We start from the raw sequence: 19356 nt of genomic DNA, 5'->3' as shown, positions 1-19356 counted from the left end.
GAGGCTGGATTTGAACTCAGGTCCTCCTGAATCCAGGGCCGGTGCTTTATCTACTGCGCCACCTGGCTGCATATGTATATTATATATTATATATGCATATGTATGATTATGTAAAACATTACCATATCAGTTATTTTGTATAAGAAAACTTAAAATAAAAAAATTAAAGAAAGTGAAAAATAGCATGCTTCAGTCTGCGTCCTATCAATATCAATTCTTTCTTTGGAGGTGGATAGTATGTGTTTTTTTTGTTTGTTTGTTTTTTGTTTTTAATTTTTTTAGTGAGGCAATTGGGGTTAAGTGACTTGCCCAGGGTCACACAGCTAGTAAGTGTTAAGTGTCTGAGGCCGGATTTGAACTCAGGTACTCCTGACTCCAGGGCTGGTGCTCTATCCACTGCGCCATCTAGCTGCCCCTGGATAGTATGTTTTATCAATAGTCCTTTGGGATTGTCTTGGATCAATGTATTGTTGAGAATAGTTAAGTCTTTCACAGTTCTTCATCAAACAATATTGCCGTCTCTGTGCACAATGTTCTCTTGGTTCTGCTCTCTTCACTATACATCATTTTATACAAATCTTTCCAGGCCTTTCTGAAGTCATCCTGCTTGTCATTTCTTATAACATAATAATATTCCATCACCATCATATACCACAGCTTGTTTAGCTATTCCCCAAGTGATGGACATTCCTTTGATTTCCAATTCAATCAAGTCTATTTCTGCTTTTACCTTTCGTGAGTTCATGATTACGACCCCTCCTTTTTTTTTTTTTTAGTTCTGCTGATGCATAATAAATTGTTTCAGCCCCTTATTTTAATCCTGTGAATTTTCATGTATCAAGTTTGTTTCTTGAAAAAGAATACATTGTTGGAATCTGCTTTCTTTTGGAGGTTTTTGGAGTGATTGTGTAGGGAGCTCTGAGAGGTTACTGCCTTTCCTCTGCCATCATGGCTCCGCTCCTGGTATCAGCTTTCTAATCCATTCTGCTATACTCTTCTGTCTTATGGGTGAGTACATCTTATCTTCTTCACAGTTATTATCGTTAATTTTACATTCCACCCAACACTCTATTCATGTACATTTCCTCCCCTCTTTCCCCCCTCTTCTCTTTACAAAGAAGAACGTGATGGGTTAGGAGTATGCATAGCACTAGTGATTATATTCTACCTCTACTCTCCTGCCCTTCTTCACTTCCCTTTAACCAGATACCAATTACAGGTTCTTATCCTTTCTTTATTTTCATTTAAACTCCCTTTATGATCTGCCTTCAAAGGCTGGAGTTTGTTTCCTTATGAGTAATCCTTCCCTGAGTCTACCCTTCATCTTACTTCTGCTTTTCCCCTCTCCTGCCTTCTTGCTGTTTTCCTATTGAGTTAAAAGTATTTCTATTAAGAAAATATTTATATATGACTGTGTATTTTGCTGTCTTTTGACCAGTTTAGATGAAAGTGAAAGTTCAAATGATACCCAAACATCCAACTCCTTCTTCCTTCCTTCCTTGCTTCCTTCATTGCAGGGCAATGAGGGTGAAGCGACTTGCTCAGGGTCACACAGCTAGTAAGTGTCAAGTGTCTGAGGTCAAATTTAAACTCAGGTCCTCCTGAATCCAAGGCCAGTGCTTTATCCACTGTGCCACCTAGCTGCCCCAGTCTTCTACTTCTTTCTTTCTTTCTTTTTTTTTTTTGTTGTTGTTGTTGTTTTTGTTTTGCAGGGCAATGAGGGTTAAGTGACTTGCCCAGGGTCACACAACTAGTAAGGCAACTAGTAAGTGTCAAGTGTCTGAAGCTGGATTTGAACTCAGGTCCTCCTGAATCCAAGGCCAGTGCTTCATCCACTGCGCCACCTAGCTGCTCTCCAGTCTTCCACTTCTAAACCCAAATTTTGGTGAGATAAATTCCCTTTTCTTCTTCCCTTTTTCTTCTCTCTTGTATTTCTTTCCTCCTCCCTTTTGCTTTATAGAGCATCAAAAGATAAGAAAATTACTTTTAGGCACTTTGTCTCATTTAACTCTATCTATGATCCTTTATGATATTAGGGTTCTGAGGGGACATATTTTCCTCCTATTAGAATATAAATCCTCCATTCTTGCATTGCCTTTGTCAAATGCTCACATATATTGTATTTACCTTCTTATATTTCTTTTAATTCCTCTATTTGCATTTAAAATTTTCTATTCAGGAACTGTGGTTCCCCCCACCCCCAATCAGGTATGTTTGCAAGTCTCCCATTTCATTAAAGATCCATTTTCCTCCCAAAGGATTATTTTCGGTTTTGATGAGTAAGTTGTCCTCGGTTGTATGCCTATATCTTTTGCTTTTTAGAATATCTTATTCCAAGCTTTCCTTTTCTTTAAAGTGGTAGATGACAAATATTGTGCAATCCTAACTGTGGCTCATTGGTACTTGAATTCTTTCTCTATTCTTAATAGTATTTTTTCTTTAACCTGAAAGCTTTGAATTTTTGACAAGCATTCATTTGGAGGTTTATTTCAGTAGGTGATCATTAAGTTCTGTTTTTACTTTACCCTCTGGTTCTTTTAGGTCTGGTCAGTTTTCATTTACTATTTCTTGAAACATAGTATCCAGGATCTTCTTTTGGGTCACATCTTTTCAGGTATCCCAATGATTCTAAATTTTTTTTCTCTTTGATCTATTTCATAGGTCAGATTTTTTTTAAATGTGACGTGGTTTATATTCTTTTCTACTTTTTGAACTCTTTTGACTTTGTTTTAATATTGCTTCTTCTCTCATAGAGTAACTTCTGTTTGGTCCATTCTAATTTTCAGGGAGTTTGTTACTTAGCAAAGTTTTGTTCCTTTTGTAATAAGCTGTTAAATCTCCTTCCAAGTCATTCTTTTAGTGCTTTCGTTTTTTCCAATTCTTTCCTCAAGAAAGCTAATTTCGGGGGGCAGCTAGGTGGTGCAGTGGATAGAGCACTGGCCCTGGATTCAGGAGGACCTGAGTTCAAATCTGGCCTCAGACACTTGACACTTACTAGCTGTGAGATCCTGGGCAAGTCACTTAACCCTCATTGTCCTGCCCAAAAACCCAAACAAAAATAATGCAAAAAAAAAAAAAAGAAAAAGAAAGCTAATTTCACTTATCATGAGATGTTTAAAAATTCTTGCTTTATTTCTTCCAGGAATTCTAGTTGACCTTGCAGCCAAACTGTGTGGTTTTTGTTTTTCTTTTAGGTACTGCTTGTAGATGTTGTAGCCTTATTGTCTTCTAGGTTTGCATCTTGGACATCCCTGACTCCATAATGTTTTTTTTTTTTTAGTATAGGTATCCTTTTGTTTGTTTATTTGTTTACTCATTCTTCTAGCTTTATTTACAACATTGGAACTATGTGTTAGGGCAGGCTCTGAGTTCTTCTGGAAGAAATTTCAGGACCTTGTTTGGTCCTGACCTTTATTCTCTAGGATCCTGCTGCTGCTTTCTCTCAATATTGAGTGTGTTGTTCTTTGATGATTTCAAGAGTGACTCAATCCAGGGATCAGAAAACTTTTAGCACATTTAAGTGATCTGATCTGGGGCAAAGTCTGATTTTTGCCTTCCTGGTCTGTGCTTTGTAAGCCACTGGGGATGGGTTTTTTTGTTTTTTAGTTTTTGCCTTTCTTCGTAACCCCAGAACTTATCACAATGTTTGGTGCTTAAGTAAATGCCTGTTAATGGCCTAAATGACTGAATCTATAACCCCAGTCCTGAGTCAAAACCATGCAACTGTTGTTTCTTCTTTTTCTTCTCCTCTTCCTCCTTCAGATAGTTCCCTCAGTTCATGCCAGATTTTTCCAAGCTGGGGAATGGGGTCTGAGGACAAAGCTACTGACTGGCTCCTGTTCATGATCTTTGCAATATGCAGCTTCAGAAACCATTCATGCCAGATCCATAACCCTGCCTGATCCTTGTGCTAGTGCACAGCCTCACTCCAGTCCCTTGCTGGAAGGCTCTGTTTGGCATCCCTGGTTAGATTCCCTCCCCAGTTTTCACAGGCCTATGGCTGTTTTCATGAGCCTCTGGCTATCTTCTTACGCTGACATGGGCTAGAAACATGATTCACTCTGGTCTCTCCTTGGATTTCTGGACCATTATTTGGTCTGGTGTTCTTCCTTGATCTTTGCTGGAGTACTTGCAGGAGAGGGCTGGGCTAAATGGTTTCTTCTCATGGTTCCATCTTTGTTGGTCTCCTCTCAACAATGAAACAGGTTTTTGTAGAGGAGAGGCTCAGTAAAAAACACTACAAAACACCCCAAATGCAATCTACCCTCTTTTTCTCCTGGCTCTCCTCAATTTTGGACCTAGCTCATTATCAACATGCAATATTGCTATAAGATACCACCATCAGTAGACTCATTCTGGAAGCAGCCAGTCTAGCTAGGCATCATATGTGAATAAAAATGATCTTTCTGGCTAAAGTGGTAAAATCTAAACATAATTATTTACTATGAAGTCTTATACAGATTTCTGATTTTAGTACTTTACCTTTTTTTTGTGAGGTAATTGGGGTTAAGTGATTTGCCCAGGGTCACACAGCTAGTAAGTGTTAAGTGTCTGAGGCCGAATTTGAACTCAGGTCCTCCTGATTTCAGGGCTGGTGCTCTATCCACTGTGCCACCTAGCTGCCCCAGTACTTAACCTTTAACTTTATGCAAATGTATCATTAATTTCAACAGCTCTACCCAAGCCTGTAGAGTAACTGCTTGCCGGTGCTGACAAAGGATGGGAGTGGAAGAAAGACTAACCTGTATTTTCTCTTCAAAACTGGTCATGAGGGGGATATTTGATAGAGAAAAGCATGCATTTGAATAAGGTAACAGTGAGTAGGTTCCTGTGTAGAAAACTGCTTGGGGGTGGTGGTGGTTAATAATTTAAATTTATGCTAATGATTCTATCTATCTATCTATCTATCTATCTATCTATCTATCTATCTATCTATCTATCTATCTACCGACCTAAAAAAGTCTTCTTCCATAATTACAATTAGGTGAAGAAAATATGGAAGATAGCATTTATTTAAACACTTTTGGTTTTAGTTTAGCATAATGCCTGGCACATGGTGCTTAATAAATGCTTGCTGACTTTTGAGAAAGATGCAATGTTTGAACAACAGCTTTCTGGAACCAAATACCTCCCGGATTTCAAAACTTTGTTAGTCCTTAAATCACGTGGAACACTATTCAAAATACTGCCCTGAATTTCATGAGTTTTTCTGAGCACTGGGGGAAATGTAATGCCATATATGAATTTAAAAATCTTGTTAGTTTAAAAACTATATGACTTTTGCAAGGATTCATTAAATACATGATAGAATTTCTTGCCTTCTTAAATGAGTCAATTGAATATGATTTCACCTTTTCTTGATGCCTGCAGGCCATTGTTGGGTATATTATCTACAAAACTGCTGTAAACCAGTGATGCCCTGTGGGGCTACGGGGGTGTTTACGGTTCCTGGCTCCTCCATGAGACCTTTTTTTCCTTCCTCTTTCAGTTGTCACTTTGGGGTTCTAGTCCTACATCTTGAATGTTTCTCTCCTGCTGTTTTATATACATTTCTCTAGCAAAGCTGTAAGATTATTGAGGACAGAGTCTATGTTGTTTTTTATCTTCCTACCCCCAAAGCCCAGGTCAGCTCCTTAGTGTGCACTTGAAAAGGATTGGTAAATTGAGTAAGGCCTCCAGGGTAGTTCTACATGCTTCCTATGGCCTTACTCTTTGTACTCTTGCCTGTTCAAACCTGTAGTATTGTTGTTTTTCATTGGTGTCTGATTCTTCATGACCCTATGGATCACACTGTCCATGAGGTTTTCTTGGAAAGGATTTGCATTTCCTTTTCCAGTAGATTAAGGCAAATAAAGGTTAAGTGACTTGCCCAGGGTCACACAATTAGTAAATGTCTGAGGCCAGATTTGAACTCAGGTCTTCCTGACTCTAGGCCCAGTGTGCTACCTAATGATCCACCTAGCTGCCCTCAAACATATATACTACATAGCTGTTTAAAAGAAGTCTGAGCTTTAAGGAATAGTAGAATGCCACCATATTAAAAATGAAACATTAATTGGTTCACATCAACCAGGACCTCTTTTGTCACAAAATACATAAACACAGTTTGAAATGCCAGGGAATACTGTCTGACTCCTGGATAGTGAGCTTCACAACCAAATGCAGGATTCCATCTCTTTTCCCAGCCTACCCATACAGAAGAAGCTAACAAGGAAGTAAGGAAATGGTCAATCCTGTGAAACTGAGAGATGGAAATACATGGCCAGGCCTACAATAGAATTCTTTTAGGCTAAATGGAAGAAAGAAAGATCAAGAGAAAATACTTTGTTCTAAAGCCTCTTATCAGCTATAGGAGTTTATTTCTGATACTCAAATGAGTTAATTTCTTTTCTCAACTTTCAAATATTGTATATCTTTTTGTTCCCCCACTCACCCATCCTTGCAAAATGTTCACTGATGGTGATTGTGATCAAGGTTTATAAGAATCTAAATGAATCGACCAGTTGGATTTCAAAAAGAGTCCCTTTTAAGATATAAAAACACCTTGGATTTATACAGGGGCTTTCTTTTAAAGATTACTGGCATGTTCACACATATGGAATTATCTCATTTTTACTCTTTTTAGTTCTATGATGTTGGAGATGCTAAAATCTAATAAAAAAGAACTCTATCAGCATTCTCTTTTGACATTTGCAATTAATTGCAAGACTTTATGAATGAAAATAATAAGATGCAGATATAATTTTTGTGAGCAAATTAAGTACATAAAACAACACATCAGAAGTCTGGCTATAGAAAAAAACTAGGAATCGATTTTTAGAAAACATCAGAAAAGATTCTATAGATTGTGAATGAATATTGAATTGGGCTTACTTAAATTTATGTTACATTATTATTATCCATTTTGCATTGTACAAGTATCCAATGTGCTATAAGACATTTTCAATTTTAGCAACTACCTTATATTTTGAAATATCCCAGTTGTGAACTATCCGTGCTGGGATAAGAAAATGATCATCCACATGACAGCTACTGCAGTAATACCATCCACTATAACTGCACACCTTGGCTTTTCCATTGGACAGGCCTATGGATCGCTGACAGCCTGTTGGAGGAAACAAAAAAGAAGGAAACATTGTATGTTTATCGCTACCATCATTACAATATCTCAGAAATTGGAGCCGCATGGTGTAGTAGAAAGACCTCAATTCAAATCCTAGCTACTTACTAGCTATGTCATTTTGAACAAGTCACTTAACTGTTCAGGATCATGCTTTCTTCATCTGTAAAATGATGTCAGATAATTTCACAAGCAACAGAGCTAGCCTGACATTTCTGAATGCCCAAGAAAAGTGAGAGTTGAAGAAATTCATGAAGCACTTTGATTTCAGGGGTCCTTCTATTTCATACATTTAGCAATGAGGGACTCACTCTGTTACTGTCTGTCAATGAGAATAATGCCAAAAAAGAACCCTGCCTCATTTAATCCATATCATGATGAAGCATCTATGAAAACAAGAATGAAGCAGACCCTACCTCAAGGTGCTTATATTCTATCAGGAGAGAAAGCATGTACGTCTATAAGTATATAGGAAATAGACTAAAAAAAATACAAAGCAATTTCTTCAGGGTGGAAATGGGGAACTAGTAGCTGGGGAATTCAGAAAGACTTCATGTAAAAAATTAAACATCAACAGAATTTTAAAGTAAATAACACATTAGGGAAGGTAGGAGGGAGTACATGCTGGACATGGGGCATGTGCCCAATATAAAGGCATGGAGATAGGGCAATTGTGTATCAGGAACAAGAAAAGCCTGGACCAAAGAGAGCATGAAGGTCAATAATATGTAATAAGGTTGGAGCCAGGTGGTGATGGGTTTATATATCCTTTACTCTTCAATTGAATTATTTATTTTCAATGTTCTTTGAAAAAAAAAGTTTGAGTTCCAAATTCTCTACCCTCTTCAGCCTCTCCGCCACCCACTGAGAAAGCAGGCAGTATGATATCAATTATACAAGTGAAGTCATACAAAACATTTCCACATTAGCCATGTTTTTTAAAAAAGCAAGAAAAATAAAGTGAAAAAATTTTACTTCAATTTGCACTGAGTTCATCAGTTTTCTCTCTGGATAGCATTTTTCATCATGAGTCCTTTGGATTTGTCTTAGATAACTGTCTTGATCAGAGTAACTAAGTCTTTTACAATTGATGATTGTTATAATACTGCTGTTACAGTGTATAATGATCTCTTCCCAGTTCTGCTCATTTCACTTTGAATCAGTTCATATATGTTTTCCCAGGTTTTTCTGAGAGTCTCTTGCTCATCATTTCTTATAAAAGCAGAAGAGTATTCCATCCCAATCACATGCCACAGCTTGTTCAGCCATGGTGACAGGTCTTTAAAATTAAGCAGGGAGTTTATATTTGATTGTGAAAGAAATAGAGACCACTCTTTGAGCTTCTTGAGCTAGAGAAGTAACATAGTAAGATGGGCACTTTAGGAAAATTACTTTAGCCACGATGTGTTAGATGGATTGGAAGAGAAGCTTGACGTCCAGGCAGGAGGAGATGAAAGTAACTGTGAGTGGAGAGAAAGGGTCAGATGGGAGATTTTATGGATATAGAAATGACCAGATTTGGCAACTGATCGGAGATGTGGGGGTAAAGATTGACATATGAGAATTAGTTAAACAAACTGTTTAGCCTGGAGAAGAAAAGATACATTTAACATGCATCCCATTCTCTCCACATACAAGGCTACCACTGTAGTTCAGGTTCTCATCACTTCTTTGCTGGATTGCTACCTTATCCTGCTAACTGGTCTAAATGATTGTTATTATTGATCTTTTTTCCTATAGCCTTGCTTTTATCCAATCCATACTCCATAGAGCTCCATAGAGCACCTTAAGTGATATTTCTAAAGCACAGGTATGACCATGTCACAACTCTTCTCAGGAAGCAGCTGTTGCTCCCCCTATTTTCTCTATCAAATATAAACTTCTCTTGCATTTAAAATTCCTTCACCATATGGCTCCATCATCATTTTCCAGATATGTTACCCATAATTCTCTGCATACTCTATGGTCTAATCAAGCAGGACTACTTGCTGTGATTCACACATAACATTTCATCTCCTGTCTCTCGGGTTTTTGCCCTATGCCTGGGCTACCCTCCCTCCTTATCTCTATCCCTTAGAATACCTAACATGGCCTGAATTAGACTGGAAGGCAACTAAGATCCCTTCCAGTTCTGGGACTATAATTCCTGAAATCAGTGTGTTCTCTCTGACTGCCAAATAAGTTATACATAACCTTAAAGGGCATTTGTGTTGGTGTGATCCTATGTGTAGCCTTTTACTGTCTGTACTTATTTGGCACTTGGAATAAGCTATCATACAAAAGTTATTATTAAAGTCTATTTTAAAAAAACACAAAGATGCTTTTGACACCAGGTGTAACCTTCACTCTTGGGATGACACCAGTCTTAGAACTGTAGAGTTAAAATGAACTCCAGGATTTCAGTAATAGTGCTAGACATGCTACTGTACCCAACCCTTTATAAAACCACCTCAAGACTGTAAACAAGAGCTGTGCATTTATGTTGGATTGCTCAAAATTCCTCATAATCAATGACCTAAAATTAAATTCTGGACATCCAAGAAAAACATTATCAAAGTTTCCTGTCCTTTATTAATTACAAAAGAAGTAGATTTCTGTGAAAGAGGAGCCCTTTCCATGGAGTTCCCTGTTTGCAGGAGCTATCTGAGCCCTATTTACAGCTAGTTATATCTACCATGGATCATTTCAGAGAAAAAAATTTTTGATATTGTTCACAGTCTATCTTGGGAATCATACTGCTGGCTCAGAATAAATTAAGGACCCTATATATAAATCCAAATAGTTTTAGCATTGTCTGGTATCTCTCACTGTCTAATCTCTCATCATTGGGTTCAATTATATCTCTATGCAAATGATCCCAGATCTACATATCCAGCCCTATTTTTTTTTTTCTGCGACACAGTCCTACATCATCCATTGCCTTTTGGATATCTCAAATGGAATGTACTATAGGCACTTCAAACTCAACATGTTCAAAATAGAAATCATTCTTTCCCTTAAACCTTTCTCTCTTACCATTTTTTCTAATATTATTGGGGGTACCACCATCCTTCTAGTCAACCAGGCTTGTAACCTTGGTATCATCCTTTGCTCCTCACTTGTTCTCATTGCACATATTCAATCTGTAGCAAAACAGTGTTTCTCCCTTCACAGTATCTCTCTTATAGGATCCCTCTTCTCTACTCACATAGCTATGACTAATATAGGTCCTTATCACTTCTTGCCTAGACCATTGCAATAACCTTTTAATTGATCTCCCTGTTTCAAGTTTTTTCTCCATTTCAACTCATTCTCCACTCAGCTTTCATAGGGATTTTCTTGAAGAGTAGGTCTGACCATGTCATCATCTCCACCCCTCCCTACCCCCAATCTTCTCTGTCTTTCCACTAAAAAAAAATGTAGTGACTTCTTATTACTTTCATGATCGAATATAATCCTCGGCTTGGTGTCCAAATCCCTCACAACTTTTCTGTGATGAAACCTTCCTTTCCATTCTTGTAGTACCTTATTCTCATCCATGAGCTCTACAGGGCAGCCACATAGACTCCTAGCAGTTCCTCACACACCACATTACATATCCTGACTCCATGCCTTGGCCCTGACTGTCTCTCATTCCTGGAATGTTCTCTCTTCTCACTTCTGTCTCTTAGCTCCCCTGGTTTCCTAGCTCAAATCCCACCCTCTGGAAGAGACTTTTCCTGATTGGGTCTCCCCACTGTTCGGGCCTCCTGCACAGATTACCCTCCATCTCATCATTATATATTTTACATATTCATAGTTATTTATATGTTGCCTTCCCCACTAGAATGTGACCTCCTCAAGGGCAGGGACAATGTCTTTTCATTTCTTTATATCCTCGGTTCTTTGCACAGTGCCTGACAGGGAATCAGGATTTTAATAAACGCTTAGTGGGTAACTATACATCTTGTTTATTTCCCACACTTTCCACTGGAGGGGGGCGGGGAGGAGAGAAAGAAAGGATAGAAAGATTAGAAATTAGTTGTAGGCTTAATGTAGATTTATTTGATTGAATATAGTACATGTCTAAAATAAATAAGCATTTCTTAAATGAACTACAAGATTTCCTCTTTTTGTTTTAATAGCAAACCAAGTGCTAGTGTCTAGAACAATTCTGTCTAAAGTTTAAATTAAAATTTGGGATGTTCCCTAGCCTTAATGAGGTTTTTAGCTTAGAATAAAAAATGCTATGTATTTTTAATAATGACTGCCCTAACAACATTTGGGGAAGCATCAAACCTGACATCTTTCATTTCATCATGAGAAGAAAAACAAATTTCCATAGTAAATGTAATTAATTAATTACAATTTAGCTACAAGTTATATCTTTATGCACTTTCAATCAGAGAGAAGACTTTTTACAGTGTTTATAAAATGAAGCACATTTTGTAGTGGGAAACAGTTTTTACACTGGATCAAAGCTAATACATTCTTCACAACCTCATTTAAAAACTTTTCTGAGAATGCATTCAATTCATAAGAACAAAAAACTCCCTCAGAAGAGAATGTATTGATGGCCTTTTAAAAAATAGCTTCCCACCCCACTTCAAGCCTCTAACAAACATACTCTGAAGAGCTCAGGGGCCTCTCAGATATACTCTTGAAAACAAATATATTCATTTAACCAAAATTCAAGTTAGTGCTGCTGGTACATTCCACTTCCTAATGTTCTATCACTAAAGGCAACTAAAGGAATTTGTTGGTTAGGCCTTTGTTTAGGTTGATCACTCTACACCTGACATCACAAGCCTCCAATGTGATACCAGTTATTCTGCTAACGAGAGTGTAGCTGGTTAGCTCAGCCAGCTAAAGCCTAGTAAAATGAAAGGGTTTTTGTGTGAGGCACCTAGCTACGCTATTCCACAGCTAGACGGAACCCATCACTCTGCTCGGCTGACATGCAACGTGGCCTAAGGGAGAAGTGGTCAGCAAGTATGCCTGGCACAAAGCCATCTCCACTACTGGAAGAACAGTGTGACCTGCATACCATACTAATGTTGCCTCTTCCCCCTTCTTTTCTCCAATTCTAAGCCACGCAGAAGGCAACAGCATTAAAAATAAATAAATAAATCAGGTAAAGGGGACATAAAGAAGAAGGGAGAGGAGTGGTAGTTCTCATTTGCTCAGAAGAAATGAAAACAATTATGACAACATTAATAATAGCTAGCCTTAATATAGGACCAATTCTGTGCCAGGCACTATGCTTAGTATATCTCATCTGATTCTCACAACTCTGAGAAATAGGTACAATTATTTTCACCCCCATTTTACAAGTGAGGAAACTGAGACAAACAGGTAATGTGACTTGTCCAGACTGAGACTGAATTTGAACTGCTCCCTGATCCCAGGTCTAGTGTGCTATATACCATGCCACCTGGATACTGTTGTGTGAAAAAGGACTGAGATGTTGAAGCCTCATTATTGCCTACCCACCCCTTGAAATAAATAATGTGAGGGAGAGTCTGTCAAGGGCCATGAAAGGGAAAACTGGTTGGATTTGAAAAGTGCTCACTTAGAGTTACAGATAGAAGGATTCTCAGACATCATCTAGTATAACTATCTCATGTGACAGACAAGGAACCTGAGGCCTGGAGAAGGTAACTTCTTACTGTTCCTTACATACAATATTCAATGTACCACCTCTGTGACTTTGTACAAGCTCTCCCTCTTTCCCTTCCACCCAACACACTCCTTAAGCCTGGAGTGTTTTCCTTCCCAGGGATTTGGATTTTAGTGTGCAAGAAGATGGAAGGAATGGAAAAGGTCTAAGATCTTATGTCTGTTAAATAAAAGAATAGGAATTATAGATGACACAATGGAAAGGGGAGGTGGAACAGAACAGAGACTTAGGAGGAGTAGGACTGAAGTAGATGTGGATGAAAGCAGGGAGTGGTAGCAGGGAAAGAGGTTTTTACCTAGACAGCTAGTGACGAATCATGTGGCTTAGTGGAAGAGGAAGAGGGAAGAATTTGCTAGTCATGCAATGAGTATGTATAGGGAGTACCATTTGACTAGGGTTCCCACCCTCAAGGGTCCTATTATTACAGAGGAGAAGCTGGGTTGGGCATCTGTGTCTCTAAGTAATCTATGAGATTATTTCTCCAGGTATTTGACTGAATTCATATTCAATTCCAATTCTTCTACTTCATTCCCAAAATGATTGGGAATGACAGAGCCAGAAGATTCCCTTCTTCATACAGAGTCAATGATTAAGACTGATGTCAGAAGTCTTATTCCTAGGCACTGTCCCCTTGGCAATCGATGTGGTATCTGACATTGTGTTTGTCCTGTGCAGGGACCTACCTGGAGGTAAGAAAGTCAGTGCCTGAAGCTTTGGTTATAGGATTACTAAACTTCTTAAGAAAATTGCTTTCCTTTTCAGACTTTACCTTTTCTGGATTCCTCTCATACTTCCTTTAACTAGTCTTTCATGTTTGAAACTTTGATATTGTCTGTGACATGCCTCACCACTCACATCTGATCACTTATATGGTCCTCCCAATTCTACCCTCACAATCTCTTTCTCCCAACCTCTCTTTTTCCATGCTACTACCCTTGTAAAAGCTCTCATCATTCTCTTCCAGGATTATTTACTAACCTATCACAGATCTAACCTCTCATATTTCTTCAATCCATTTTTCATGCTGCTGCCAGACTTATCTTCCATATGTATAAATCTGGTCATATTAGGGCAGCTAGGTGGAGCAGTGGATAAAATACTGGCCCTGGATTCAGGAACACCTGAGTTCAAATCTAGCCTCAGACACTTGACACTAGCTGTGTGACCCTGGGCAAGTCACTTAACCCCCATTGTCTCACACCAAAAAAAAAAAAATCTGGTCATATCACTTTCCTATTCAAAATCATTCATTGGTTCCATATTGTCTATCAGGTAAAGTTCAAACTTCTTGGCTAGGCATTCAAGGTTCTTTACCCTCAAATACCACCTTCTTGGCTTTATCTTAAACCACCCCTCTCTACAAACTCTATGTTCCAGCCACAACCAAAAAATAACACATTATTTCTTGACCTCCCACTTTAATTCCTTTGCTCCATGTGATGTAGTAGGAATCGTCAAAATGATGTTTGCTAGGAATTTCATTTTTATAAATAATTTTATAATCACTGTGACAGGATCTGCCAGTGTGCTGCCTCTCCCTGTCTCCCACCATTCCCCTGCAACATAAATTAGTCCAGTTTTCCAAAAAAGTAACAGAGCTGTCCCTGGGGATCTTGGTCCTTGTGCCTCCTTGATGCAGTTTCCTAGTAGCCTCTGGTTCTATTGACACATGGCTTCCTGGTCACCTAAGGGCATGGAAAGGACCACCCATGTGGAGTATGAACCCTTCAAACTTGGTGGATGTCCCAAGACCACGAGAATAAACACATCGGAGGGTGTGGTTCTGCTGAACAGACACATTTCCATATGGAGGCAGAGGTCACTTCTACCTTAGCTAAGTACAACTGTATCCGTATTGAATATTTCACTTAGAACTTAAAAGAAAAGTATTCTTTATGATGCTATAATGTTTCCTGCCCTCAACTCAGCCCCCTTTTAATGACCTTACTTTTAATTCCTAATTTAAATGTGATCGGTACGAAGTCTTCACGGGCCCTCATCAGTGGTGTTCTTTCCCCCTTCATAAATTGCAGAACACTTAGTTTACACGCCTCTCCTAAGAATTCATCATGTACCATAACATGATATACAAACATGTACTAAACTACTTACTAGATAGATTTGGAGTTCCACAAGAAGAGGAATTGTATTTTATTTAATCTCTGTGGCTTTCCCAAGGCTCAGGACAGTGATTTGAACATGGAAGGTATTTAATGCTTGTTGGTTCAAACTGAAGTCAAATAACTTATCTATTATCACAAAAATCACAAGAAGAGGAGGCAGTAGATGTCAGTTTACCTTGTTCATAGTCCATTAGAACTATACAACAGTGGAGTCTCTCTTGTACAATTGAAAGTTGATTTTCTTTTTTAGGCTAAGATTTTTGTGTAGTTTGGGGTTTCTGAGGGGGAGAGGGTCTAGAGTGGTGATTTCATTGGAATAGAGAACTTCCAATGGGAAAATGTCCCTCCCAAGGCAGATCATCAATTCCTCTTCAACTGATAGTTTTGGAGAAATATCTGGAGTATTGATGGGTCCAGAGTCACACAGCCAACATCAATCAGAGATGCTGCTTGAAATGAGACTGTCCTGACTCTGAAGCTGGTTGTCCTTTAAATAATAATGCCTGACTCTCTATCATGCAGATATAGAGTTTCATATCTATCTAGATTTACCTAGAGATATAGATGATGTAAATCCAGATAGAGGCAGCTAGGTGGTTTTCACACATTTTCTCATAAGAGGTTTCCTGGGCACTTCTTCTCTTCTCCCTCTATACTGTTTCACTTGATATCATCAGCTTCCATGGATTCAATTATAATCTCTACGCTGGTTATTCTCAAATTTACTTATCTAGCCCTAACTAACCTCTCTTCTTACATTCAGACTCACATCTCCAATTGTCTGGTGGACATCTTAAACTGTTATATCCCACAGACATCATAAATTCAACTAGTCCAAAACTGAACTAATTATCATTCCCTCTAAACTTTCCCCCATTCCAAACTTCCCTGTTACTTTTGAGGGTACTACCATCTTCCCACTGAGCCAGATTCACAACCTGTTGGTTTTGGGGTTTTTTGGGGGGGGCAATGAGGGTTAAGTGACTTGCTTAGGGTCACATAGCTAGTAAGTGTCAAGTGTCTGAGGCTGGATTTGAACTCAGGTCCTTCTGAATCCAGGGTCGGTGCTTTATCCACTGCACCACCTAGCTGCCCCACCAGATTCACAACCTAAGTGTCATATTTAACTCCTCACTCTCTCGTGCCCCCAAATCCAACCTGTTGCCAATTGCTGTCACTTCTCTCATATATGCCCCTTTCCCATCTCTGACACTGCTCCCACCTTGGTGTAGGCCCTCATCATCTCATAGATTGCTACAATAGCCTTCTGATTGGTCTCCCTGTTTCAAGTCTCTCCTCTCCATTCCATCTTCCACTGAGCTTACCCTACTCCCTATTTAATAAATTCCACTGCCTCTCTCTTTCACCTCCAGGATCAAATATAACATCTTCTCTTTGGGGTTCAAAATCCCTGAACCCCTGCTAAGGTTCCACTCTTCTCAAACCTTATTCCCCACACTCCCGTGGATTCTGTAGTCCAGTGACACTAGCTGCCTTGCTGGTCCTCAAATAAGACACCCCCATCTCCCAAAGCTGGATATTGTCACTACATAGGAAATTCTCATCTTCCTATCCTAGATTCCTTTAAATCCCAGCTAAAATTGTACCTTCCATAAGAAATGCCTTCCCTCTTTTGAGTACCTCTAATTCATCCAACTAAGTATCTTTGTCAATATCAATAACTAGATTGATAGCTACTTTGTACATAGGTGTTTGCTTGCCTGTTGTCTCTCCCATTATGAAAACTCCTTAAGAGCAAAGACTTCTTTTTTTCATTTCTGTATATTCCTAGTGCTTAGCCCAGCTTTTGGAACCTAGGAGATTTAATAAATGCTTGTTGATGGTTGTTCTATGAATGTTTTTTATAGGAGGATGATATTATGTCCTAGGAATTATTATGTTTTCCAGGAATTTAATTCTTAAAGTTATGTAGCATATCAGAGAGGTTAACACTGAGTAGATCTCTTAAGAGAGACACATAAAAACACAGAGAAAGTGTTAAGGCATAGTCGTTCGGTGTTATAAAAACTAAAAATACATTTGAAAGAAAATCGTTCCTGATTTGGTTGGCACAGACTGATATTAAAACTAAAAGACATTTAAAGAATATATGCTGGCAGATGCTATGGCAGCTATTGTCTTTAAGAATATGAAAAAATAAATGTTTCTGCTATGCGAAGGAAAACATGACTGGACAACCTCTACATAGGCCAAGGTGGATGCACTTAACTATAAAAAAGTTTCTCTTTTCATATTCCAACATGGCAAATGTCACCCCAAAATTATAATCATGTTTTACCTCATTAGTATTGAACCAGGGCAGCTAGGTGGAGCAGTGGAGGGCAGCTAAGTGGAGCAATGGATAAAGCACTGGCCCTGGAGTCAGGAGGACCTGAGTTCAAATCCAGCCTCAGACACTTGACACTTAGTAGCTGTGTGACCCTGGGCAAGTCACTTAACCCTCATTGTCCCACCAAAAAGAAAAAAAGAAAAAAAGTATTGAACCAAGACTCCCAAAGAAAGCTGGTCTTTTTTTTTGTTTTTGTATTTTGTCTGTGTGTGTGTGTGTTTTTGCGGGACAATGAGGGTTAAGTGACTTGCCTATGGTCACACAGCTAGTGTCTAGTGTCTGAGGCCGGCTTTGAATTCAGGTCCTCTTGAATTCAGGGCCGGTGCTTTATCCATTGTGCCACCTAGCTGCCCCCATTGGTCATTTTTAAAAAGCATGATCTTGCCCTGGAGTCAGGAGGACCTGAGTTCAAATCCAGCTTCAGACACTTAACACTTACTAGCTGTGTGATCCTAGGCATGTCACTTAACCCCAATTGCCTCACCAAAAAAAAAAAAAAAAAGCATGATCTTGAGTTCTAGATCATATAATAAGATACCAGCCTACATGCTTTTTCTAGTCTGCTAATTCTCAAAAACCTCCAAAAAAGATGAATTATGTTTCAGATATAAAACTACTATAGACAAATCCACAGAACAAAGAAAAAAAGAGAGAATTCATACAAAATAAAATCCTTATGAATTAATGCAGAAAAGGACTGATCTTTAAACACTCACCTAGCATACTTCTCCCACCAACTTCTAGCACAGATACAAAAACTACTAGTGGGTTCATGCCTGGGGCCATATTGGGATTCCCTCTCATTGCAGAGACTTAACTAGTGTACCTCACTCCCTGCTCATCTCCCACTGACCCCCCACTTTCACAATAAGTCAAAAACATTGATTCTGCCCAGCCATGTGAGGAAAAGCTAGTGTGTTACCTTCTGCCTATGTCAGCTTCTAGGTTAGGAACCCTTAAAGCTTCAGAGTCTCTGTACAGAATAACCTTTATGCCCTCCCTCAACTATGCAAAAAGTGACAAATGCTGATTTAAACTATTCAGAAGAAAAATGAGAAGAGCAAGGGAGGGACTGGTGTCATGGTCCAGTATGGATGGCTGCAGTGGGTCTAAAGAAAAGGAGATTGAAATCCAGCTATTATTTGTCCTGTCCAGCCAGAATATACTCAGGGCAAGGACCAAAGCCAGTGAAATTTAAATCCTCCAAAGTAGGAGAAGGCTAAAGAAACTTTGCTGTCCAGTCTTTAGAGTGTGCCCACTAGCAAATGGGAGAGAAGTTCCAAAGGGAGTGACAGAGATTATAAGCAAAAAAGGATGAAACACCAAAGACTTCAAGAGTAGTAAAATTCATAAAAATCTAGAGTACAAGCATATACACCAACAGAAAGGATCCACAAATTAGAAGGGAGGATGAGCAATCAACCCTCAAAAAGATTATGAAGCTTTCTTAACAAATAGCAGAAGACAAAAGAAAGTGAAAACCAATGCTTGATGAATCTTGTGCAATCCCAAAACATCATGGAACAAGAAATTCCAGAATCATTTAAGAAAGGAATAAGATCCATAAGAGAAGAAATTGAGAATGAGGCTATCTCAGAATTTGTAGCTCTCCAAGCAAAAATAATGATAATGATAATTATAATAAAAATAGTAATAGTAACTATAATGAAAATGTTAATTAGGGGCAGCTAGGTGGCACAGTGGATAGAGTACTGGCCCTGGAGTCAGGAGGACCTAAGTTCAAATCTGCCCTCAGACATTTAACACTTACTAGCTGTGTGACCCTGGGCAAGTCACTTAACCCCAATTGCCTCACAAAAAAAAAAATGTTAATTAGCAGATTCTTAAAAAATCGAGTCCACAGCAGTTTCTCCAAAGAAACAAATCAAAAATATTGAAATGAGGAAAATCTGGCAAATGCAAAAGGCAACAATATAAAAAACACATTTATATATGCCAAAGGCATTGACATTCAAGATAGAATGCACAAAGACAATTTATGGATAATAGATCTCTCAGAAGAACATGACAAATCAAAACTTCAACATATAAGGCAGGAAATAATAAAAGAAAAATTGCCTGGTACTTCTGAATACAGACGACAAAGCACCAAAAGAATACACAG

At 38.6% G+C, this 19356-nt stretch overlaps 1 protein-coding gene across 2 annotated transcripts in view; it reads right to left on the bottom strand.

Annotated features, from left to right (window-relative positions):
• Positions 1–19356, bottom strand: part of PLEKHM3 (pleckstrin homology domain containing M3) — a 245302-nt gene that overhangs the window by 144191 nt on the left and 81755 nt on the right. For both annotated transcript variants that reach the window (XM_043997007.1, XM_043997008.1), the window contains one exon: positions 6960–7105. In XM_043997007.1, coding sequence (XP_043852942.1) covers positions 6960–7105 — 146 coding nt within the window. The remainder of the gene's footprint in view (positions 1–6959; positions 7106–19356) is intronic.

Source organism: Dromiciops gliroides, chromosome 3, assembly GCF_019393635.1.
Source record: "Dromiciops gliroides isolate mDroGli1 chromosome 3, mDroGli1.pri, whole genome shotgun sequence".
Taxonomy (NCBI): Eukaryota; Metazoa; Chordata; class Mammalia; order Microbiotheria; family Microbiotheriidae; genus Dromiciops; species Dromiciops gliroides.
Note: the sequence above shows the minus strand (reverse complement) of the source record. Positions and strands in the feature narration are given on the sequence as shown.